Genomic DNA, 24891 nt, shown 5'->3' on the forward strand with positions numbered 1-24891 from the left:
TGAGAGGCCACTCATAATTTATTAATATCATTTAGTAATAGACAACACAATACTCATTTGACAGTGTTAGAAATGTAACTGCACATCACGGCTTTATAGCACCACAAAACATTAGAATGACATTTACATCATGGCAACTGTGGTAATACTTGGCAAACCTGTGCTGAGAGAAAGAAGACAGAAACTGAGTGCAAGACAGACTGAGGCATAGACTTTATACTGTGAAGACGTTATGGCGTGGGCTACTGTCTTAAGATCATTTCTAAGGAAAACATAGCACGTCTGATCACACCACATCCTACAAGTGAACCAGAACATTAACAATATGTGACAATACAATCCCTTAATGTCCTATATTTTTACAGGCAAATGTTTTTACAGAACTTTCTATTCCTATTGGCATGGCTCTTCCAATCATGGTTCTCAGAATTTCAAATACTCTTTAATCAGGTACAGAACCTGTCCAATCAGTATTTGTTAAACGTCTACCCTAAGAGACCTGAGAGCCAGGCCAGGATTTGGTTTCGAGGACCAGATTTGACGAGCCCAATCTCACAATAACTTGAAAGATGTGTGAATGAATGAATCCCTGGAGGCACTGTAGTGCAATTGCACCTTGCTGCTTTCACTAGTTAACAGGCTACTGAAAGTGTCAGAACACACGGATGCTTCCTGTGGTGATACGTTACCAGTCCGGTAACAATGTGTGTGAAGCTGCAGAGAGGGACAAGCACTTATAAACCTTTCCTTTGTTGGTCCAGAAAATTGTTGGTCAATTTTGATCATTGATATTTTATCATGTCATCCTCTGTGATTCCAACCCCTATGATTAAAAACTCCTCAACTGTGAGGCTGAAAGAAAAACTGTACAATATGGGTTATTAGTATATAAAGAATAATTATAGCAATATGTTAGGAAATGCGGTTTCCTGTACCTGTCAGTCTAAAATGTAAAAAAAGGTATACGTACAAATCTACATAAAAAATAGGTAATAAATAACAGCTATATCAGTTAGATTTGATAAAATTATTTAGAAATGATGAAAAAGTACAACAGATTTACAAGGCAGATGTACACAAAAACTCCACTTCAAAACTGTTCCAGACACAACATCTATGGTGCACGAGTGAGCCGCACCCCTCAATCACGTCGTGTCCTGACCGGCTGACCTCTCAGTCACTGCTTATGCTGACCTCTGGCAAAGTGACACGCAAAGTCGTAGCGATTCCTGCAGCGGTGGCCGCAGATGTTACACTGGAAGGGGTTTTCAAAGCCATGGCAGCCCATGTGGATGGTGTAGAGGATATTGTCAGGGAAGTATATGTGACAGTGGGGGCAATGGTGCAGTAACTGGGGGTCCTGGGCTGGCGTGGGTGTGCCGGGCTGGCTGTTAGTGCCACTAGGTGTGCTGGTTCTCTCACTGCTGGGACCCACCCCGGGGCTACAGCTGCTGTGAGCCGCAGGACGAGGCTCCGGGGTGATGGGAGAGGAGGCCTGAGCCACGGCGGCAGAAACAGCAGCTGGAGCTGCTGCTGGCTGCTGGACGAGGAACGAAGGCTTCTCATCGGGCAGGGACTCGGCTCCAGGGGACACGGGAGGACCCTGGGCATCAGGGGGCAGGCTCGCTAGCTGGCCGGCCAGAGTCGAGAGCTGGTTGAGGGGATTGTCCATAGATAAATCGTGGGCATCCCTGGACAGGCCTCCGTCACTGACCTGCTGGTCCTTTTCGAGGCTTTCGTAGGCATGCTGGTGCAGATGAGAGTGGGAAGGGAGCTCGTGCCCAAAGTCTTCCAAGTGCTGCTGTTCCGTGCCGGACTTGGGCAGGACCATGGAAGGGGGGCTGAAGTTGATGAGCAAACGACGGCCGTAGCCCAGGGAGGTGCCTCGCTTCTGCAGAACGCTCAGCATTTTGCGGTGGGACAGGGAGGATCGCGCACCCTTCATGGGCAGCAGCTTGTGGCGGCGTCGGCGGTGGTGGGACAGGTTGCTTCGGTCGCTGCAGCGGAACGAACAGAGCTCACACTTGTATGGCTTCTCGCCTGTGTGGGAGCGCATATGAGCCTCCAGGTGGCGCTCATAGGCGGAGGCAAAAGGACACAAGTGGCAGCGGTGGGGTTTCTCCCCTAAAAAAATAGAACATTTCCAAAGAAAATGGGGTTTGGTAATTAGATCACAGTACAATGATTTCAAACCCACAACCATGTACAAAATGACCTTCATGAAAGGTAAATAGACTAATAGTAAGTTTGGAAGGAAACCAACTTTAGGCATTTTTTGTCCACATCACAGGTGCTGGAAGACGCTCAGGCTACACTGTAGAGGTGTTCATTAACAGTTAACAATTCTAAACTGTTCAAAAGAGTTATTCATTCAATAAAATGCTTTGAAACACAATGCATTTAGTGGTGTGGCCTCGCATCTCCAAGGATGTGAATTTAAATCTGTTGCCAGGGGTCTCCTCAGGGTTCTCAGTTTCATTCCCGCCACCCAAGGGAATGCATACTAGCAGGATTGGAGAATTTATATTGGACTTAGTTGTGAGTGTGTGAGGGTATAGTGATTGTATGCTGACTAGGATTCAGTGGCTTAAGCAGTGGTTAATGGTTACTATGAAAACAAAATGCAGCCACTACCATATCAAGTTTATCAGCAACGCCTGGGAGCCCACCTCAGTATGCAGAAACATCATTGTATACCTGTATGGTGGACACTAGGGATGTTAGAAAATATTGATAAAGCAATATATCGTGATATCGTGCTGTGCTGCTGTTTATCACAAGTGACCATCACTTTACTTTATCGATATTTTTGTATACACATTTAGTCCACCGGGTGGTGCTGTCGAGTATTTTCAACCTCCACTCCTGTATATGCCGCTGTATAGCTGGGTACTTTAAAACTCTGACTATGACAGACAGATTACAGCATATATCATGATATATGATTACAATATATCATGATATAGTCGTATTGTGATCAGTGTATCATGATACGTATCGTACCATGAGATTCTTGCAAAGACAAACACCCAGTGGACGCAACACGTTAACTGATGAGTCTGCATGTTACACTAGACGTGGAAGCTTGTGCATTTACCTGTGTGAATGCGGATGTGTTCAATCAGACGTGCTGTACCCCTGGTAGCATAATTGCAATAGCGACACTTCAGTTTTCCATCGTAAGTCCTTTCAAAGCCATCCACCAATATACTTGAGCTTTCATCCAGGTGTACGTCAACTGGGGGATGATCCAGGCCATTCTGACCAATATCTAAAGGAAAGGGTCATTATTAATTAAAACAAAGAATCTTTAAAAAGTCATATGTAAGAGTAACACTTTTTCAATGTGATTAATTGCAGGTCAGACAAAGATGCCACATCACCAATATTTATATTAATTTAGCCAAGACCTGTGGTCATAACTGGTTCAATGCAATTTAGGAAAAGATCAAGGTATTGTTAAATGGGTGGAGCTGTACCTTTTATTACAGTAAACAGTCACCTTAAACGTTGTATGCTCCCTGCAATATACAGTACAGGCCAAAGGTTGGGACACACCTTCTCATTCAATGTGTTTTCTTTATTTTCATGACCATTTACATTGGTAGATTCTCACTGAAGGCATCAAAACTATGAATGAACACACGTGGAGTTATGTACTTAACAAAAAGTGGAGACCTGGACTCCACAGTCACCGGACCTGAACCCAATCGAGATGGTTTGGGGGTGAGCTGGACCGCAGAGTGAAGGCAAAGGGGCCAACAAGTACTAAACACCTCTGGGAACTCCTTCAAGACTGTTGGAAAAGTATTTCAGGTGACGACCTCTTGAAGCTCATCGAGAGAATGCCAAGAGTGTGCAAAGCAGTAATCAGAGCAAAGGGCGGCTATTTTGAAGAAATCATGTTTTGTTTTGTTTTTTTGTTAAGTACATAACTCCACGTGTGTTCATTCATAGATTTGATGCCTTCAGTGAGACTCTACCAATGAAAATGGTAGAAAACACATTGAATGAGAAGGTGTGTCCAAACTTTTGGTTCGTACTGTACCTTGACATTAATACACTGACATTTGTTGTATGATGTAAATCAAACCAAAAAAAAAAAACACACACATTGCTACCGGGACGTCCAATTAATTCGACAATGCAAATAGATTTCGACAATGCTTTAGTGCTGAAGAGACGCTTTACCTCCTGATAGCTCGTCTGCATCTTTGACCCCACTGACCGAGCCCGATATCATGTTGACATGTTGTGTCTGCTGGCTCAGGTACTCCTGAAAGTCCTTGACAAAGTCTAACGTCTCTGGCTTCTCTTCACCCATCTGAAGGTGTGGTGCCTAAAATAAACAGCACAAGGGCAAAGGTAAATACACAATCACACGAAACATCGGACTTGGCATCACGATAACAATCAAAACTCCACATTTATAGGGCAGCATTGGACAGCGTGTGATTTTTCACTCCGCTTTTCGACGCCACGCGTGAACCTGCTCGTCAGCATTTTTCGCTGCTGGAAAATTCACCTGAGCTCCGCCAGCAGGCATCTGTTGCTACGATACCGCGTTGGCCGGCTGGAAACACACTCTCGCCAGAACAACAATGGCGTTAAAAATCCAAAAGCAGGCACCTGAACGCGGTGAACCGGCGGCGGCGCAGCGAGCGGACGTCCGGGCCTCGTAGTTCTGGCCGATCAGGCGAGACGCCGCGGTCCGATCTGACGGCGAATCGACAACGTCGGGAACCTCAGACGGACGAGAGGCAACATTTTCCACTCGACATCTCATGTACGAAATCAAAACACAAACGCACCCGCAGTCACCGGACAAGCGAGCGAGTTGTATTATATCGAAAACGGACCCGATAAAGGCGTCTTCGCCGATCTGACGCGCGGTCGCGGCGTACGAACGCGTAGCGAGATAAAGCAAAACAAAAGAGACTTCAGTTTGGGGTGAAAGGTCACCGGCGCGTCGCGGAAATTCTTCCGGCGGGTAAACGACACCCACCTACCCCGGTTCCCCTTTAATGAAATGTTTTTTTTTTTTTTTTGGTTGTTATTATTATACTTTTTTATTACGGTTGTTGTTTTATGCTACTAGGTGCAGCCATACGTGTTCATTTGTTCATTGTGAAGTTGTTTTGTTTTATTACGAATTGCACGTATGATCAATGTAAAGTCAACGTGGGACTGGATATTATACATTTAATTGACAGATTCAATTAGACAGACAGCTTTTTTTTATCAACGTCTTTTTGTCATGATCTACAAAAGTAAAAGTAAAATCTATATGTAAATTCTATGTAGATTGTTTTGTTATAATCATGCACAAGTATTGTGTGTTTTCTACAACGAACGTAAGCAGTTCCTTTGCATTAAGAAGCTGTTGACTAATTCATGTTTAAGTAACACCATGCTTAATAATTTAAAAGCAGCAAAGTTAACAAGGATCTTGTTGCTCTATTTGTGTCAATGGTGGTGATGAATGGCTGATGTGAGTGTGACAAATGGCCAGTTTGAGTGAGAGCAGTGTGAATACAGTGTAATGACATCCTGAAGCTGTAGCAAGTATCAGTGTGTCATCAAGAGAGTGCATTTAAAAGAGTTTTTTTTAACGTCCTCTAACGATTTATGCCATTTACATTTACATCACAAGTGTTTTCCCTTTGGTGATTATAGTACATCAGATAATGCATGTTTTTACAATAGTATGTTTGCATTTTTTTTTTTATTCAAATGCATAATGTTATGTATACTACATAGTCCTGTGTAACAGTAACTGTGGTCGCATACAATGTGCAGCGGGACGAATAACCACTGGGTGGCGCCTGAGAACATCTATTCTCTTGCTATTCTGTGCCAATGCAATTTCAACAGGTATAGATCTATCTATCTATCTATCTATCTATCTATCTATCTATCTATCTATCTATCTATCTATCTATCTATCTATCTATCTATCTATCTATCTATCTATCTATCTATCTATCTATCTATCTATCTATCTATCTATACTCATACTACTGGCAATTGTCCAATACTAAGCAGTATATATAAAATCTCCACATTTTATTTTGAACTGGTTGTGACAGTTCATTTCCATTGCATGTTATGTGATCCCGTTGACACTACTATGCACTGAGCTATATATGTACACGACCATACGGTTAATTGGACAGTGGTAGTATTGAATGCTAAGAGGTAAAGGCACCGTGAGCCAGATACAGTAGCAGGCCACGTGGGCAGAGCTCCACAGCAGATGTGACAGGCAACCTTGTAGAGTTGAACTACGACCCCTGCAGCAGTCAATTACAGCACCTTTCTAATGGCCTGTCGCACTAATGTTATTTTATTGCAACTTAATTATTCTCAGGTTTCCAGTGTGCCCATTTCCTTTTAAATAATTCACAAGGAGCTGACGATAATTTGTCGGATGGAAAAGAATCATTACTTCCTTTAGGACCACACTTTAGTATATTTGAGTGATAACCAGAAATCAATGAACAAAATAAAGTTCTGTCTGTTCCGTGTGTTAAATCAGACTCGTTTCCACTGTTGTAAAAACACTGTAATGGATATTTTACTAATTAACATCATGTGACATGAAATGTAACTAAAAACCTATTTTCATCCATTTTATCCAAGATGGAATACCAGTTCTAGTATAATTTTTGTTCTCTCAGGTTGTATTACCATCAAATGTAATAGATTTCTAGTACTCTAGCTTAATTAATTTAGTTCTGTGTCGAGTCTGTGTCTTATATCACACCTGCTCCTGGGGGTGGGGGACTTGCCGAGTCAACCACTTGCCCTAACACACATTTAAAGGGCTTGGAAAGAAAGAACTCACATGTCCACTGAAGCGCTTGATAAACGTGTTGTCTGTGCTGTAATAAAGCACAAAACAATTAATTTCATTTCCTGAAAATAAATGGGTTATTAATTTAGAGAACCCCCCCACCCCCCTCGTCATATGCTGACCTGATTTAAATGACGTTAACCCCAAATGAAAAGGCTCCATGGTCCCTCTTGAAAAATGCAGCTATAGCAACACAAGCTGGCCCTTGTTGCTGCACAACGGCACATCATGAGAGGAGAAAAAGTGGAGGATTTACCCCCCCACCCCCCGTGGCTATTCATGTTTTCAGACCCCCCCTTGTCCATTCTTTGCTCCGCACGGGGCCTATGGAAAAAAAGGGAGGAGACTGTATGGGATAAAGGAAGTACATTTTAAGCTTTTCATTCTTTCACCACTTAATTTTCCTCACTGCAGAGCTGAGCCTCCTGCGTAATGAATGTAATTGCTACCTTCGATGAGACGCCATTATCCGAATCACACTTTAAATGGGCAAACAAGGCCACCCTCCCTCCTGCCCCACCCCTTATTCCTTCCCTTTTTTTACGTGGCTATGAGATCTCTAATTATGCCTGGGGAACAAGTGGATTTTCACAAAGCTGCAATGTGGTCCTCGATTGCCAAGGGTTTGGGCCAAGCTACATTTGCACAAAGAACAGATTAGGTGTGATAAAGCACAAAGGCATTTTTTTCTTGATCTACCTCCCCAGAGACTCTTTCTGCTCTGGATTCAGATTCACCTCTTTTAATCATTTTAAAAATAACATCCACAATATGGCATGATACAGGATAAAAAAAGTCCATATTTGATATATATAGGCCAAATGATTGGGTCATTGTGCATTGTTTCTGTCTTCAAAATGTGATGACAAATATCATAAGACAGACAGATTCACTATTCATGAGGATTTATCTAGACAGCCGCTAACCCACACACCGCCTGAATCGTGTTTAATAAAAGTGTCGGGCACGTCCCACAGACGACGTGGCTTTATGATGCGAAGCACAATAAAACCACTGTTACTGTATGAGGTCTGAATGCAGCTATTGTCACCTTAGCAGTGCACTGGTTGACGGGGGTGAGGAGCTCCAGATGTCACAGGTGAAAAGATTTCAAAGAAATTTTCCCCAGACCAAAATAGATCAAATGCAGCATGGTTGACAGAAATTGCGCCATTACACCTTTTCATCTGCATGCCAAGTCATTGGAGCCAATAAAGGGGTAATCAGAATTTATATATATATCCTTTGGCGAAATGCAACTGATCACTTTTGCCGGCTCATAGGTGATGGGTTTGTATGATTGATTTATACCTGGCGACAATATCATGTGACTGAAACACACACGCACACACACACACACATACACACACACATACACGCACATGAAAAAAGGTTTATAACGCATGGAACAGGTTGCCATCTGGGCTCAGTCAGCCGGGAAAGGAATGGGCCAATATTTCTGAGTGAAGTGGCATTTTAGCTGTATTTATCTGAGGGGCCTAACACCAAAACTACAGGCCACTAATAAAGAAGATGGTATAATAGCTTATGACTGGGTTCGGTCGCTCTCGACGTGAAATGAAGTGTCCGTTCATGAGTTATTGTGGCCAAACGCCATTTGTACAGCCTGAAAAGTGGGGGCATTTTTTTCCCGCTCGTCAGTCGGCCGGCCGTAGTTCATCGACTTGAATGATATCTCGAAGCGCACGGTTGCCTCACTGTGAAGGGCCGCGGAGAGCTTCGGAATGGATAGCGGTGTCTAAAGTGGGATAATTTAGAGCATCCTCTGTCACATCTTTAAAACACTCAGCCTCGGTACAGGGTACCAAGCCCAGGTAGCAGAGACCCACCGTCCCACGATCCCTCAGTTGAGATTTTTGTTTCTTTAGCCATCTTCAGGGATTATTTAGGGTAATTCTTGTGATTTTGTGATAGCAACATAACAAAAAAAACAATTTCCAGTAATATGGACATCATGTTTGGAAACCATGACAACTGCTTTGTACTGGGCATCAACTGATCTTTCATTCATTTAACAATGCAGCCTTGGCGTACATGTGAGATCTTGCTGGGATGGGATTCAGCCCAACACAACACTAAATTGCAAATGTGGATGTAGAGATGAATGGATGGATTACAGGGAAAGCAACATTCATGACGGAAAACAATGTTTTGTCGGTCTTAAAGGCTCAAATGAGAGGCCAAAACTAATAAGTCATTATGATTAGAACAACATTTATACAATATGCCAGTGGACATTTTTTAACAAACGTACATTAATATATGACTGAAGTACACAATAAAATAAACGTTGATTTATGTATTTAAAATATGTGTATCTAATTCAGTTTGGTCTGAAACATTTTATTTTGTAATATATACTTTTTTTCAAATCTGCAGGCCTCATTGCACCGGAGATGATGCGAGCAGCTGAGGCCATAATGAAAAGGATGACTGAACTTTGACCTCCAGCCTCTTTATTGATCCCTCAGCCATGTCCAGCTGGACCTTCCTTTTGGTCACACAGCTGAGTAGGAAATTTAAAGCTTTTTACCCCCATCAAACCACACTGAGTAGGGTCATTACTTACACTCGTTTACAAGTATGACAGCGGGAGCCAGACAGCCTGACCCAGCGTCCTCCACTGGCAAAAGGTGCATGGATCTTAATGTCTTAATGTTGATTTCTAAGCTCCTACACTTTAACAATATTCATGTAGCTTAAAAACAGTTAAAGCTTAAAACATAAAAAAATAAAGAAGCTCTGATTCTATTTTATAGAATTTTATTTCTATTTTCTGTCTTGCTTTCATATGATTCAACCATGCCATGCTGCACAGCACGTGTTGTCATGAGGTATCCATCAGCTTTATTGCTAATTTCTCGCTCTGCCTTCCTCACACGTGCACACGTTCCGTACACGCACCCTCACTCCCGTGCTCGGCCCAGCCCGACTCTGTCTTCCACCCGAATTTCAAGCCTGTGTGGGTTGCGAGGGCTGACGCGCAGACTTGTAAAGAATTGGCTTTAAGGCTTTCTGAAATAGGCCGAATGTGCTGCAGGCCGCATGGGAGAAGTAAGCGGTGAATGTAAGTAAGCATGAAATGGTTTTCCATAAATAACCGAATGACAACAGGGCCGTAATGGTGTTGGGAGGCTGTAAAAGAATATGTAACCAATTTCCTCGCTATTAAAGTGAAATAGAAAGCAAAATATATAAGGGGCTGAGGGAAAGGTTTCATCTGGAGCCTGGGAATAAATTCTTTTACAGCGGAGAGGGAACCGGAGAGAGAGGGCCATGCGGGAGCAACAATACAGTGAAAGTCTCAGCAAAGGCACTAAAAAGAAGGGGGGAAAAAAAAACAGAAAGAAGGAAACTAATGTCCTCGGCACAAAATCAATTGGTTAATGATTGTCTCAATCCTCGTGTGGGTGGATAAGGGACCACTTATCTATTTCTGAGGACTACTGATTTGATTTGCACTCATGTTTTTACGAATAATCAATGCTTCGTTCAGGCTGTGCGCTCAACAGATCCCCGGCGAAAGAGAGAGAGGTGTGAGGAGAGTGAGGCCGTGTGGCTTTAAACATCCCTCCAGGGCCTCCTGGAAACAGCCTGCACCTTTTTGATTTCCTTGTTTATGTGTCTGTTTGATTTTTCATACCCCAGGTTCAGAATCTCTTTCTGTCTGTAGCTGCCTGCCGGGTCCTTCCAAGCCAGTATTCACTTTATAAGGTGATGGTAAATGGGCTAATCTGGTAGGAAATAGGGGTAAGAAACAGGACCAGGGTGTCTTGAAGTAGAAATACATTGATTATTCATTTGATTCATTATTTTATCAATATACTGATGTATTCAAATTTCTGGACATTAACTTAAACCTATAAAATGGTAAATTTGCTTTTCATTCAATTAGCCCTTAGCATAATGCGGACTGAAGAAATAGCTTCTGGAGACCACAAGGGGGCCATATAAAATCTGTTGGCCTTGTACACCAAGCTACCTGACAACATTAACAATCAGGCAGGTGAATCCAGTGGTGATTCCTTATACCAAAAACCATTCAGCCATTAAGTGGCTAAAACCAACAGGTCCCCAGTGGACAGAGTGGACAATTTCCAGTACCTGGGCGTTCACATGATGCAAGACCTGCTGTGGTCCTGCCACATCAGCATCACATGAAGTAGGCTGACCAGCATCTGTTCCATCTGAGATGCTTCAAAGACATCTGGCTAACACCATGGGTGCTGATGAACCTTTTCTCCAACAACTTCTTGATGGGAAATACTTCCAAATGATTTGGGAACAGCTCCAAACTGGACAGCCAGTCTCTCCAATGAGTGATGTCATCAGCATCAAGCTCCCTGACCTTCAATCTGTCTACAACAAGCGGTGCCACTCCAAAGCCAGGAAGATGATGAAGCACCTCAGCCATCCCAACAATGAGCTCTTCTCCCTGTTGAGGTCACAGAAGCAATTTTGCTCCCTTGACGCCACCATGGGGAGAATGAGGAAGAGCTTTCTTCCCTCAGGCCATATGGATTCTAAACCAGGACCATGCCTGGGTCACAACCACTCCCTCAACCTCTACACCCTCAACAACTACACACCCGCCCTCAGTCTTCCTAGTTCAATTTAACTCTGCAGCAAAATGTATTTGAATTTAGTCTTATAGAGCATTCAGTTTGGTTAATATACTAATTATCTATCTGTACTTGTTCAGAGCAATAAATAGTGGAACTGAAAAATATGAAAAAGATTATACACATTTATTTCTTTGTGAAAAATGGCAATGATCATTATTTTTATGATCAACGCATTGATCACATTTCTTTTAGCAGAATAAAGTACAACAAACTCCTGATTTGGTCTTATCTACCCTCTCTGTTCAGACAGAAGAGGAGGCCTGGATTTGTATGCAGGGGAGATCTGGTCCACCCAGGTCAGAGCTGTTATTTACGACTGTTTTAAAAATGGCAGCTTTTTCATTTGCTGATTGCCTCAAGCTCTCACTTCCAACGACTGAGATCTCTGAGGCCCATGGGTTGTGAGGAGAATTTCAAAGGTTTCGATGTATTGGAGACATTTCATGACTTTTACAGACTTAATCTAAGATCTGAATCCCTTAACCCAGCGGTCGGCAACCCACAGCTCCGTATATGCGTATATTAGACCGCCATAGTTTAGAGCAGCATTTCGAAACAGTGTTTATTATATGTGTATATGTTGACTTTAAGTTGATAAGTAAGCTGTCTAGAGTTAGCGTTCAGGCAGCGCTCACCTACTGACACACACCCATCCACACACAAGCAATCTTCGCAAACTATTTTCTTTGCATAAGTAAAAATTCACCAGCAACACAATAGCCTAGTTGTTTATATATATATACATAGCATACAACTAAAATTAATATATGCATTGTTATCTTCATTTTACATGTAATTTTTTTCTCTTCTCTTTTGTGGTAACCAGGCCGACCCCTGCCTAAATCCTGTTGGAATCTGCATCATGAGTAGCACAACATAACTTATTGACATTGTGGTGTGTTGCTATTTGTTCAAACTATACAGGCCTGAAATTCTTTAATAACTCAATTTGTGTCAATCCCCGAGTTGTAAAGGCCTCTATACAGCTGCATATAGAAGTGTGAATGTCATTTACGCAAAAGGCAACTGATTGATACTCTGCACAAGAAAATAATCACACAAGCCCCGGAGGACCGGGAATCACAGGCCCTGTGATAAACAGGCCTGTCCGACGCGGGCCATTCATGCGGCGAGGTTGAGTGTAACAGAACCTGGGCGGGCGAGAGATAGCGAGCAGCTGCCTCTAAGGTTGGCGCTTCCGCTCGGGTTTCCTCCGATCTAAGGAGCCTGACAGCTTCAGCTACAGGAGAGGTCTTTAACTCCACCTGAATGAAGATTGGAGCAGCTGATCTGAGAAATGTAATGACTCTCTTTACGGGGGAGAGAAAGGAGACGGGCGGGTTTTTTTTTTTTTTTTTTTGACTACAAACCCGACAGAGATACAGTATCTGCTCAGTGTATCATGGCAAGATTTATTCATGGGCTGGGGTAACGCAGCACCTCTTATGAAATTGCCGGCCCTCTTGTAAGCAATTGATCGATTTTTTTGGAATGTTGGAACAGCTTCTTCACCTGTAACTGTAAAAGCATCTGAGCTGCAGTGCAGTTCTTGGTAATTAGCCTACCCTGTTAAATAATTAGGCAGAGTACAGTGCAGTCAAGTAGCACGGAAGGATTTGTTTTCTAATTTATGTCAGTTTAACCTCCGCACTTTTCTTTATTTGTATTTTTTCTTATATACATTTTGCATAAAGCCACAGAAAGACTTTATGTCTGGCTGTGTTGTTTCAACAGAGGTGGCCTAATAGGTGTTTACATGATGGAACAGTATGTATATGTGAACGGTTCTAAAAAAATGAAGAAATGTAATCACTTTGTAAACCCAGCCCCCCCCCCCCCCCCCCCCCCCCCGCAGTGGTCTAAAATAACACTTTCCCATTCTCCTCAAGTTCTCCTTAATTATCCAACAATACAGACGGGTGAAATTAGCTCAGGTGACACCCAGAGGAGAACGTTAAAAGTCAGTAACTCTGCCTCAGATTCAAATCTGACAAATTTTTAGGACAAAATTTCATTTAAGGGGGGGGGGGTCATGAATGTGTTCGGCACCTTAACTCCTCCAAATGCCCCAAGAAAGCACCTGTTCCTTCCCTTTTCCTTTCTTTCTCCCTCGGATCCCGTTAACTCCTTTAATCGAAATAAAGGATTTTGCTCCTCCTCCCCCCCCCACACACACACTCAGTAGAGTAGGCCGTCAGGGTCACATTTATATGTGTTTAAGTGGGGCTTGAATGGCCGCCTCATTTCACAGTTCCAAATGACCCGCGATAATCAGGTCATTAAAATGAAAACCTTCCTCACATCAGACACACTTCCCCACTCATCTGAATAACAAACGCCCAGCCACGTCTCGCCCCCCGCTCTCCGGCTCTGAGGTCTCTCCCGGACTCTTTACTCCTGCATCATCTACATATATTCAAAACCCGCGGAGACGGAATGGGCTTCACACACACACATACACACACACACACACACACACACACACACACAGAAAAAGAAACAGGGTGCGGGGTGGGGGTGTAGGCACTGTCAGAAGAAAGTGTGAAAGTACCAGATTTTCTTAATTCATCCCCAGGGAGAGGATAAGTCTATCAATCTGTTAAATTGGAAAGCCATTAGGAGCCCTGGTTTATGTGTTTCAAGCTGTTAACTGGAGGCTGATTGATTGTTGTTCCTTTGATGGGATATGCTGATCTAATCTCACTGTGCTGCAGTTTGCAATAAATTACACAATTCATTTCCCCCATTTAGAGTGAGAAAATGACACCTCCAGGCATGCCGGCGCTCCCCGGGCGAAAGAGCGCAGAGCCTATTTTATGGCGCCATTTAGCCAGCAAGCTTTCAGCGACCCCCCCCCCCCCCCACCCCCCCACCCAACACCCCTTCCCCCAAGTCCCCGCCCCATCCGGAAAAATCGAAGCATAATCAAGGTGTATGTTTAGAAAATTTATTGTTATAATTTCCACCCATAATCCCTTCCATTTTCCAGCCGCCCGCACGACATAGATCATCATCTGAAAAACAGAGAATGGATAGCAGTTTAAAATTTATCGGTCTTTGATTCTCAATTATACGTGTTTATGACTTCATCTGTCTTCGGTGACTTCAACCTTTTCCATTATGGTGGAATATTATTTGTACGGAATCCATTAAATTCACAAGGCAGGGACCCTAATGGTGGGGCTGCAGCGATTTGCAGAGGGGAAAGTTTTTGAAAGGTTGGCTTTAGGGAAAGCGTCGCTGTTATGACACCAGAAATTGCTTTATTGATGGGCTGCCGCGTCGCCTGCGCATTTGGGCCATTTGTAACCTGGTCCATATCTATATCTCACCACTGACACTGATAAGAACCCGGTGTCGCCTGGACCGCATTACACCGCCGAAATGGCGCGCTTGCGCGGCGAGGCCGGCCGGAGGTGTGGCCACGGTGCATTTTGGGATAGGATGATGGCAGGCCACATTCCCACACGGCTGTCCTAGGATGCAGTTGGCCTGTGACAGGTGCCCTTAGCTTGGCACAGCACGCACCATCTATTTGCTGTGTTATCACCAATGTGCAAGAAACCTCGGGGTTTTTTTTCACCAGGAGAACATCTCCATGCACACAACGTCTCGGACCTTCCGTCCCATTCCCTCAACGGGCCTTTAGAACTCCTCGGCTCACAGCTTCTGAGCAGGCCTGTAAACCTTCAGCGGAGGCCTCGCTAATCACACTGTAACTCAGAGCAGCCACACGTCGCCCCGGCCAATCAATACCCATACAATTCCAATTAAGTGTCCAGGTCACCGGGAGGCCACGGCGAGTCCTTTACAAGTTAAATGCCGTGCTTAAGTACTGGGTGTGGGTGGCTGCGGGGCCGGCAACGTGACCTTCACAGTCGTCCAGACCGAAGACCAAGGAGAAAGTAGAAGAAAGGAAAAGTAGGATGCATACAGACCCCAGAGTGCACCTACAGAAAGCAGGACAGCTTAATTTTTACACATTCAGAGAGCTTATTGATCATTTTTATGTGGGAAATGTTTGTGTGTCTTTGTGTGTTTCTGGAAGATTCTCTCTGTCTATATTGAACAAGAGAAATGACATCTTGGGGTTAGAAGCATTGTCATTCTAACCGGCCAACACGTTTCACTCTCTCTCGCCTTTTCTGTCTTTTTTTTTTTATTCTCTTCATGACGGTCGTTAGATGGTGATGGATGTAAACCTGTAAAGTACCTAAACTGGACCTTTTTGACAAACCATGAGCAATACTATCATTTCTTTAATAGAACCTGCTGACCGTGTCATTCTGCGGTGCCATTTGTCATTTTTCCTACTGAAATAATCAATAGCGCCTTGTTTCGAAATAAATAATAAAAAAAAGGCTAAGGCCTCTGTGTGAGATTTCCTCCACCTAGTAACAAAGAAGGCACAACATTGTAGGGTATCGCGGTATCATTTTAAAGCACAGCGAACATGATGATGAAATATTAACAAAAATAAATAAAAAATGAAAAGCACATGATCTGAGTTATAGCTGTGTCCACTAACTGCACTTCACCATCATTAACCCGACCACTAAGCTGAGAAAAGAATAACGGAACAATAGATAAATACAGAATAAGAACAGAATAATAATTTAAAAATAATAATAATACACATACATGGTGGGAAGATGTTATTTTTATTGTGGTGATAATAAAAAGGAATTCAGCTTAATTTTCAAATTGCATTTTTAAATAGTGTGTGTTTGTATTATTTTTTTTTAAAAAGTCCACGGTCAGCGAAACAATATTTAAATTTGCTGGGATATTTTTAAATATAAAAATGAATGTGATTTAATCTAGTCTTGAAAAAAAGAATATATGTGTGTGTGTGTGTGTATAGAGTGAGAGAGAGAGAGAGAGAGAGAGAGAGAGAGAGAGAGAGAGAGACAGAGAGCCCGTGCTTGTGCGCCACTGACTCACAGTCATTGTCACACGAACACATGGTGGCGCTGAAGAACTGCTTCTCCCCAGAATAATTGCTCACGTTTGTTTTTCTCTAAATTGCTGATTGTCATCTCCAATACAAAAGACAAAGACGTCTTGGTTTTGGGAGTCATTTAAAGTAACAGCAGTAAACAAACAAACAAATAAATAAATAGATGAAAAAGAAACCACGTGATTTAAACCTCGCTGATCTACAAAAAAGCACGCTGTAATTCGTCATCATAAGTGATGTCATCATAAGTGATGGCGTACAGGCTCAAATGCTGGAAATTCAATGGCGTTAACCTGCAGCGATATTAAAACATTTCATATTCGGACTACAAAACAATTACAGCAGAAAACATTTGGTGAGTGAGTAATGTAATAATTCTGGTTATTAATATAATTATTATTGCAAGTGTAGTAGTAGCGTGTCCTTTACTTTGCACTAAAGATTGTGATTAAAATATTTGTATTATTGTTGGATTTAAAGTGTTATGAGGTTACAGGGTAAAAATGAGGTAAAAAATGAGTTTTCCTTCGTCGCCCGTAGAGGGCAGCAGCTGACTGTTATCTGACCTCATTAAACATGCAGTCACGAGCTAATTAAATTAACATCATTTCCAATTATTAATGTCCTCCGTTTCGTACCGCAAGTTCGCCTGATGCTGTGGAACATAAAACTGTGATTTCTTTTTTTTACAAAATGTATTACATGGAAAATGTATTTATAGAAACATATAAAGAGATTCAGCAAGGTACGTTAATCGGTTGTTTGTTAATATGAACCGTGACCCCATACCATAAAAAACACGAGGTTTGTGACACGTTAACACCTGTGGGTGGAGAAGGAAAAAACGGATAACGTGGAATATGTAAAAAAAATATATAAAACGATATAGATAGATAGATAGATAGATAGATAGATAGATAGATAGATAGATAGATAGATAGATAGTGTGAGGTTTGCTGGCTTCGGATTCGAACCCCTTTTGTGCTAATGGGCCGTCCTCATTTGCCGGGTATAATTGGACTATATAAGGAGTCTGGGAGGGGAACCCACGATCTCTCTCTCTCTCTCGCTCGCTCCCCCTCCTCTCTCTCTCTCTCTCTCTCTCTCCTTCCCATCTCTTCCTTAATCCCATTTGCCGTTGTACGTGCCCAATCGCCGTGTACTTTTCCGCGTTTAACTTGGATGACATTTTTATTCCATCATTAGCATCCGGCGCCGGACCGACGCGCGCGCAGAGATCCGCTCTTGACCCAGCGAAGAGACTTTTTTATTTTTTACGTTTTTATATTCTTTTTTTTTTTAACCAGAACGGCGAGATGCAACGTTCGTAATCGTTCGGTTTTGCTTTGAACGGTCGTTTCGTTCGACTTCTCAGAGGAGAAGACAGACAGCCGGACGGACGGACGGTGGGAACCCGCGCCCTCGCCATGCCCGAGACGACCCCCGAAACGCGCCCCGCGCCCAAGGACTCCCCGTTCTTCATCAAGAACCTGCTGAACTGCGACAGCAAGCCGTCGCGACCCAGACCCCGGGCGGCGGCCCCGGACGGCGCCTGCGGCTTCGCCCTCTCCCCGGTGGCGGAGCTGAGCTTCCCGCGCCTGGCGCTGCCCGCCTACCTGGAGCGCGCCTGGTGGTACCCGTACACGCTCGGCGCGGCCGGCCACGGTGAGGCTCTTACCGATCCCGAGCGCACGCGGCTAGCTGGAAATAATCGTTTTCGATCGTTTCGATTTTGTTATTATTCAAAAGACCGTTGTTGTTTTTTTTTTTTTTTTTTTTTTTTTTTTTTTTGGGGGGGGGGGTACTCCTCTTTAACACGATTAGCTTCTTTTTTGCTTCGTTTCGTGAGTCACGTGATCGTTAAGATATAGGCCTCCTGGACCAGAGCGGGGAATGCCTTTTAGAATATAAATCTACATCGTTGCTGTCAAGTTGCGAGCTGAGGTTTGATGTCGCCTTGTCTTCTGTTGTTGTCCTGTCCAGCTGCCGAGAAGGTCCGAGGCGCGTCGCCCGCCTCCGCCACCGACCGGGACTCGCCGGACCTGCTCCTCAAATCCGAGCCCGACGCCAAAGACGACGACGAGGAGGACGAGGACAAGAGCGCCGACGAGATCGTGCTGGAGGAGAGCGACGCCGAGGAGGCCAAGAAGGACGGCGGCCCCGCCGAGGACTGGAAGGGCCGCGACGACAAGAAGCCCTGCCGCAAGAAGAAGACGCGCACCGTCTTCTCCCGCAGCCAGGTCTTCCAGCTGGAGTCCACGTTCGACGTCAAGCGCTACCTGAGCAGCTCGGAGCGCGCCGGCCTGGCCGCCTCGCTGCACCTGACCGAGACGCAGGTGAAGATCTGGTTCCAGAACCGCAGGAACAAGTGGAAGCGGCAGCTGGCGGCCGAGCTGGAGGCGGCCAACCTGAGCCACGCGGCGGCGGCGGCGGCGCAGCGGATCGTGCGCGTGCCCATCCTGTACCACGAGAGCGCGGCGTCGGACGCGAGCGGCGCGGCCGCGGGCGCCGGGAGCGCGCCGGTCAGCCAGCCGCTGCTGACGTTCCCGCACCCGGTTTACTACTCGCACCCGCCCCTCGTCACGTCCGTGCCGCTGCTGAGGCCGGTGTGATCCGTGAAGCGTCCTTCTCGTACATGTGCAACAAAAAAAAAAAGAAGAAGAAGAAAAAGAAAAGAAAAGAAATGTATTTTTGTAAAAAAAAAAAAAACAAAAAAAAACGAAAAAAAAAAGTTTCATAGGGGTATCGATATAAGACTAATTTATTATTCTTAATATTATTATTATTGGAGAGTATTTCCTCGTCGTTTCCATCTACCTGTCTTCTCGGAGGAGGTTTAGAATGTGGTTCCTCGTTGGTTATTTTATAATTTAATATTGTAGTGTCCCTATATTGAGAAAATGAAATTAAAAAAAATTATAATACTAATAAGCAACGTAGAGTTTATAATACGTTTCACCAAGGACAATCATCATTTATTTCTACGTTGAAAAAAAAATACAACTGGATGTGGTGTTCGACGGGGCGCGTCGACAGAACTGCTGTAAATACGTGTATTGTTTCTGTGAACACATGCTGTATAAATTGTATATTTAATATTTAATCGAAATAAGGGCAGGGAGAGAGAACTTTTTTCATATTGTATTGCTGAATATTGTTGTGAAATAAACGGAAGTTTTTGTTCCGGTTCTTTATGTCTGCGTGAAACTGCTGGCCAGCATGTTTATTACTGTTATTACTATTATTATTGGTTGTATTAGAGGCAGCACTAGTATTAATTAGGCCTTTGTGTGGAATTAAGATTAAGAGAACAAACAATCACAACAGAAAATAATATTTTATATTGTTGTTTTGTTGTCCATTCATCATTTTTATTTGGTTATTTTGATAATTAACAATTATTCTTTCATTACTGAAGTTTTGACTTGTTGCGATATATGTTGTTGTAAAGTTATATAACGACGGACAGAGGCAACGTTCTGCCTTAAATACACTGAGGCAATTGTGAGGAGTAGTTTTTTAAAAGTTTTTTTATATTAAATATGTAATGAGGGAGTATTTTGAGGCCTCAACGGCGAAGCCAGCAGGCCGGAAAACTGAAATAATCAACCGGAAGAGGGACAGATCCCACCAGATCCCATCCGCAATTCCTGCCATATTAACATGGCCTTTCAAGATCCTGAGTTTGCGGCCTCTGCACGTTTTCAATATATGTGTGTGTGTGTGTGTGTGTGTGTGTGTGTGTTATAGCGCCAGGCAGCAGTTCGAGTTTCAAGATCCAAGGTTTTACTTTCGCATATAAATCGCAAACGTTCGCAGGTTGGGAATAAAAAAAATTATGCGGGACTTCCAAATAAAAATGCTTCATATAATGAACACTGCACAAAAATATTCTACAAAACTTAATAAGCACTACACAAAACCATGCAAAAACGTAAGTGGGCGAAAGTGTAAAGGCGCGGCAGACAGCGTGTAATATCGGAGTAAGTCCGCTATTGACCGCAGCGCCGGCCCGTTATTGGAGAACGAATAGATCGGCGAGAATATCGATCCGCGGGCGTCTGTAAAATATTGCTGCGGATCACGGACGTGGTTCGCGCGGCTACTTTCTTCTCGTGGCGAGGTGCGCTCATGACCTTGACAAAAAAAAAAAAAAAAAGACCACTCGATAATTCCCATTCCGCGCGACGTCTCTATGCGAAGGAGCGGGGGGCTTGTGGGTGAAAATCATTTTATAAAAAGTCATTTTAACCCTCTCGGTGCCAGTGTCCAGATTAACTCCCGGCATGCATTGCCCGTCCCCATTCGGACTTTTATTCCTCTTAAAAACGTTTTGTTTTTACTATTGTCACTATTTTGTCATTAGTGTCGTCGTCTTTGCCTCTGACACGTGTCGTCGTGCCTTTATTTCACTTTTTATAAAGGAACCTGCGTGTTTGACCATTTCGAAACGTTTTATTAATCTAATATTAATGCTTTCTCTTTTATATATGTAAGATTATATATGATTATATGTATGAGTTATGTGTGTGTGTGTGTGTGTGTGTGTGTGTGTGTGTGTGTGTGTGTGTGTGTGTTTTATCGCACCGCAGTCTCGCGGAAACGGAAATCTTCTCTTTTCTCTTTTTGGTGGGGGTGTTGGGGGGTGGGGGGGTGAACGCGCGCATCCGTTTCTCATCCGACCTCCTATTAAGTGAAACATAGGTTGCGCGGCAGCCCGCGATCGGAACAGTTTAAATTTTAATTGTGTTTTTAATTTGACATATAGTTGCGGCGGGGAATGACAGCGCGAGCGCCGAGGGGCGGTCGATCCCCCCCCCCCCACCACCACCACCACCCCCCGACACCCCTTAATTTCTCCCCGAGGAATGGATGAGTCTATCAGGGCAGTAGATTGGAAAGCCATTAAAGCTCAATGGTTGAGGTTGTTAATTGGAAGTTGATGGATAGGAGCCCTCGGACGGCCTGTACTGATCCAATCTTCTTGACTTTCTGTTTTCCAATAAATTACCCAATTCATTTCCCAGGCGCAGATTACATAAATTGTACACCTCCAGGGCTCGGGACCCCCCCCCCCCCATCCCGTACCCCGCCTCTCCAAACCATCACCGGAGAAAATATAAAAGGCCGGCCTCGCACCCTTGAATGAAAATCGAAACATAATCAACGTTTATACTTAGAAAATTTATCGGTATCATTTTCTCCGGTAATTTCCTTATTTTAAAGTTCGGACACGCCATACATCATAATACGCGCGCGTGTACACGTCCCTCCTTTCTTTTCTTCCCGCGGTTTAATATTTATCGAGGCTCGATTCCCGGATCAAAGCCGGAGCACGACTTCATACGTCTTTCCACGGCGAGGGGCGCGCGCCCGGCTCGTGCACGCGCAGCGCCGGCGGCGCAGGCCCCGTTCCGTCCGCGGCGCCCACGAAACGAACAAAACGACGACGTTTTCGCGATCCACGGCAACAACGTAACCGCGTACCACTGCGTGTACACCGTAAAATGAGGAATCTTTAAACATTTTAATAAACGTTGAGAAAATGGACGAAGACGCGGCTTATTATAAGCACCAGCGGGATCTGACATGAATTATTTATAGTGAGATATAGCGTGACCTCCTTCTGAAAGTTCTGATACTTCATCATCATTATCATCATCATTATTACCATCGCCCCCACCGCAGTGGTCCATGGGAGAATTGCGCCTAAGGTCAGGACCGTGCTCTCGCGGTCTGCCCTGGGTCTGCAGGAGGTTCTGACTTCACACCCTCCGCGTCAATCGAGAATTTATTAATACAGTCTGTTTTTTTTTTTAATTAAGAAGATAAGTTAGGAAAACGTCTTATTCGTTTCCTTCTCATGTCTGGGGTTTAAGATCTGGATCATCTGTCCTCATGCTCACCCTCACAGTAAACACAAGTTAAAAGACGGGTGCATCGCCGAGATTTATGATTTTTTTTTATTATTCGATCTTATTAAAAAAATCTAGTGCGATGAAAATGATTATTTGTTTAAAGTAACTTGCAACTCCTGCAGAACCGCGGCGGGCGGTCGTGCGCGTAAACTCCGCCGTTTCGAAATTTCGCGGCCGACGCGACGATACGCGATTGGCCCGCGCGCTCCCGAGCCGTATGCAAATGAGGGCGCGCGCCCGGGCGCCTTTAGCCCACAGCGCGAGGAAAGTGGCGAGGAATCGCGCGCTCGGCCACTTCTGGAGCTAACCGAAAAACAACAACAACAACAACAACAACACACACGCACACGCGCACACACACTCTTCCAAACGTCCGAGAACAAAAAAAAAAAAATCGCCGCCACGACCAAGACGCCTGACGCGAGTCCCCAACTCTACTGGCATGAGGCGACGATGAGCCACTCCGAGGACAGCGGGAGCAAGTGCTCCCCCGCGCCGGTCTCCAGCTTCACCATCCAGTCCATCCTGGGCACGCCGTCCGCCGACGCCAGGAAGCGCGCGCCGTCCGTGTCCCTGTCCCTGTCCGAGGACGAGTGCAGCGCGGGAGAGGAGTGCTGCTGCCCGGAGCCGTGCGGCCGCCAGCCGCGCCTGAGCTTCCCGCGCCTGGGTGAGACTCCGTCCTTTTTTTATTTTATTTTATTTTAATTTTATTATTCACGTCGCATCACTCCGCGGAGGACATAAAGGTCAGATAATTAACGCTGGTGATTATTAGTATTATTATTGCTTGTGTTTTTTTAATCGAGCCCCGCTAATTGATTACCGCGGGCTTTTAGAACGAGCGCGGTGCCGATTTTTAATACATTTCTTTATTTATTCATTCATTTGGTTCGTCGATTAAGCGCCTAAATGTAACTCGACTTAATTAACGCCGCCGCGCGCCCACTTGTAACCTTTCAAGCGGCCGATCACGCGGCCAGGGTTCAAATTTTTAATGATCACTTGTGCAAAGTATCGAATAATGGCCGCATCCTTCCTGGCGACCAAAAGTTATAACTATAACTGCCGACCAGCAATGTGCTGAATGTGCATTAGAATAAAAAAAAAAAAAAAACGATGTTGTCCAGTTATGTCCTGTTGTGTACAGAAAAGTTGTACTTTTATCCTATATAGATACCTGTACAGTATTTAAGCTTTAGTTTTAGTTAGTACAGTTTAGTGTGCGTGTATATATAAATTGTGTGAAACATTATTTCAATACACGGTATACAGACCAAAACACACTCTTTTTTTTTTTTTTTTTAAAAACGCCCCAAAACCCACGAATGAACAATAAATCGTCGTCGTTGTTGTTTTAACATGACGCCCTGAAACGATCGAGCGTTTAATCTGGAGACACACAAGTGTAAAGTTTAAAAGGGTGAATTGAATGCTGGTATTCATGGCGTATAATCGTGAGTTTGTGGCGGTCGCAGGCGCTAAAGGACTCCTCTCCGGACACGACCGGGACCGGGACCGGGACCGGGACGAGCCGGACGGCGCCTGCGGCCTCCCGGAGGACCGGCAGAGGGACGCGCCGGACAAGCAGGCCGCTTCCGCCGCCGCCGCGGCCGCCGCCAAGAAGAAGACGCGCACCGTCTTCTCCCGCAGCCAGGTGTACCAGCTGGAGTCCACGTTCGACGTCAAGCGCTACCTGAGCAGCTCGGAGCGCGCCTGCCTGGCCTCCAGCCTGCAGCTGACCGAGACGCAGGTCAAGACGTGGTTCCAGAACCGCCGGAACAAGTGGAAGCGGCAGCTGTCCGCCGAGCTGGAGGCGGCCAACATGGCGCACGCCTCGGCGCAGACTCTGGTCGGCGTGCCGCTGGTGTTCAGGGACAGCTCGCTGCTCCGGGTGCCGGTGCCGCGGTCCATCGCCTTCCCCACGCCGCTGTACTACCCGGGCGGGGGGCTGCCGGCGCTGCCGCTGTACAACCTGTACAACAAGCTCGAGTACTGACTGCTGCTGCGGATCCCCCACACCCAAGCCCACACCCCACCACCTCGCTATTTATATCATTTTTATTTCTGGTTTTTATTCGGCGGTCTATATCTTATATTTCCGTTTCGCGAGAGCTGCTCTACATGTACGAAATACACCGTGTGTATGCGAATTCATTTTTCTGAATTTTTTTTTTTTTTTTTTCTACTACTTCGTCCACACACGCCGCATCTTCCTGCTTTATTCCCGGGATTCGATTCCAACTAGAGCCGAACGGGCAGCTGGACGGAGGGGTGGGGGGTGAGGTTGGGTGGGGTGGGGTGGGGTGGGGGGGTAATAGGCGACCAGACTCCCCCCCCACCAAGAAAAAAAAAAAAAGAAAAAGAAAATTGATAAGAATAATATTGCTGTTGTAATCCACTCATTCAATAAATTTTCTACATCAGTAACGGTGCCCACTTATTTCTCATATTCTCGTCCAATCGTCATAATTCGGAACGACACGGTGTCATTTCAGTAAAAAAAATTAAGAA

At 44.6% G+C, this 24891-nt stretch overlaps 3 protein-coding genes across 5 annotated transcripts; 2 read left to right on the plus strand and 1 right to left on the minus strand.

The window, feature by feature from the left end:
- Nucleotides 1–6882, minus strand: ikzf5 (IKAROS family zinc finger 5). 3 transcript variants are annotated; one of them, XM_028989543.1, is made up of 4 exons: nucleotides 6848–6882; nucleotides 4192–4339; nucleotides 3098–3271; nucleotides 1–2124 (listed from the first exon to the last, which is right to left on the minus strand). In XM_028989543.1, the coding sequence occupies exons 2-4, from the start codon at nucleotides 4322–4324 to the stop codon at nucleotides 1178–1180; spliced, it is 1254 nt and encodes a 417-aa protein (XP_028845376.1). In that variant the 5' UTR covers nucleotides 4325–4339; nucleotides 6848–6882; the 3' UTR covers nucleotides 1–1177. The 3 variants fall into 3 exon arrangements, with proteins under 3 accessions (XP_028845376.1, XP_028845375.1, XP_028845374.1); XM_028989542.1 differs by lacking the exon at nucleotides 6848–6882 and adding an exon at nucleotides 4630–4975; XM_028989541.1 differs by lacking the exon at nucleotides 6848–6882 and adding an exon at nucleotides 4526–4975.
- A 10876-nt stretch (nucleotides 6883–17758) lies between these two features.
- LOC114795958 (homeobox protein HMX3-like) lies at nucleotides 17759–19171 on the plus strand. Its single transcript, XM_028989717.1, has 2 exons — nucleotides 17759–18127; nucleotides 18446–19171. Exons 1-2 carry the CDS (start codon nucleotides 17890–17892, stop codon nucleotides 19072–19074), a joined length of 867 nt encoding a protein of 288 aa, XP_028845550.1. The 5' UTR covers nucleotides 17759–17889; the 3' UTR covers nucleotides 19075–19171.
- Nucleotides 19172–22644: 3473 nt separating this feature from the next.
- LOC114796030 (homeobox protein HMX2-like) lies at nucleotides 22645–24516 on the plus strand. Its single transcript, XM_028989857.1, has 2 exons — nucleotides 22645–23047; nucleotides 23856–24516. The coding sequence occupies exons 1-2, from the start codon at nucleotides 22834–22836 to the stop codon at nucleotides 24374–24376; spliced, it is 735 nt and encodes a 244-aa protein (XP_028845690.1). The 5' UTR covers nucleotides 22645–22833; the 3' UTR covers nucleotides 24377–24516.
- Nucleotides 24517–24891: the final 375 nt, after the last annotated feature.

This window comes from Denticeps clupeoides, chromosome 8, assembly GCF_900700375.1.
Source record: "Denticeps clupeoides chromosome 8, fDenClu1.1, whole genome shotgun sequence".
NCBI classification, from domain to species: domain Eukaryota; kingdom Metazoa; phylum Chordata; class Actinopteri; order Clupeiformes; family Denticipitidae; genus Denticeps; species Denticeps clupeoides.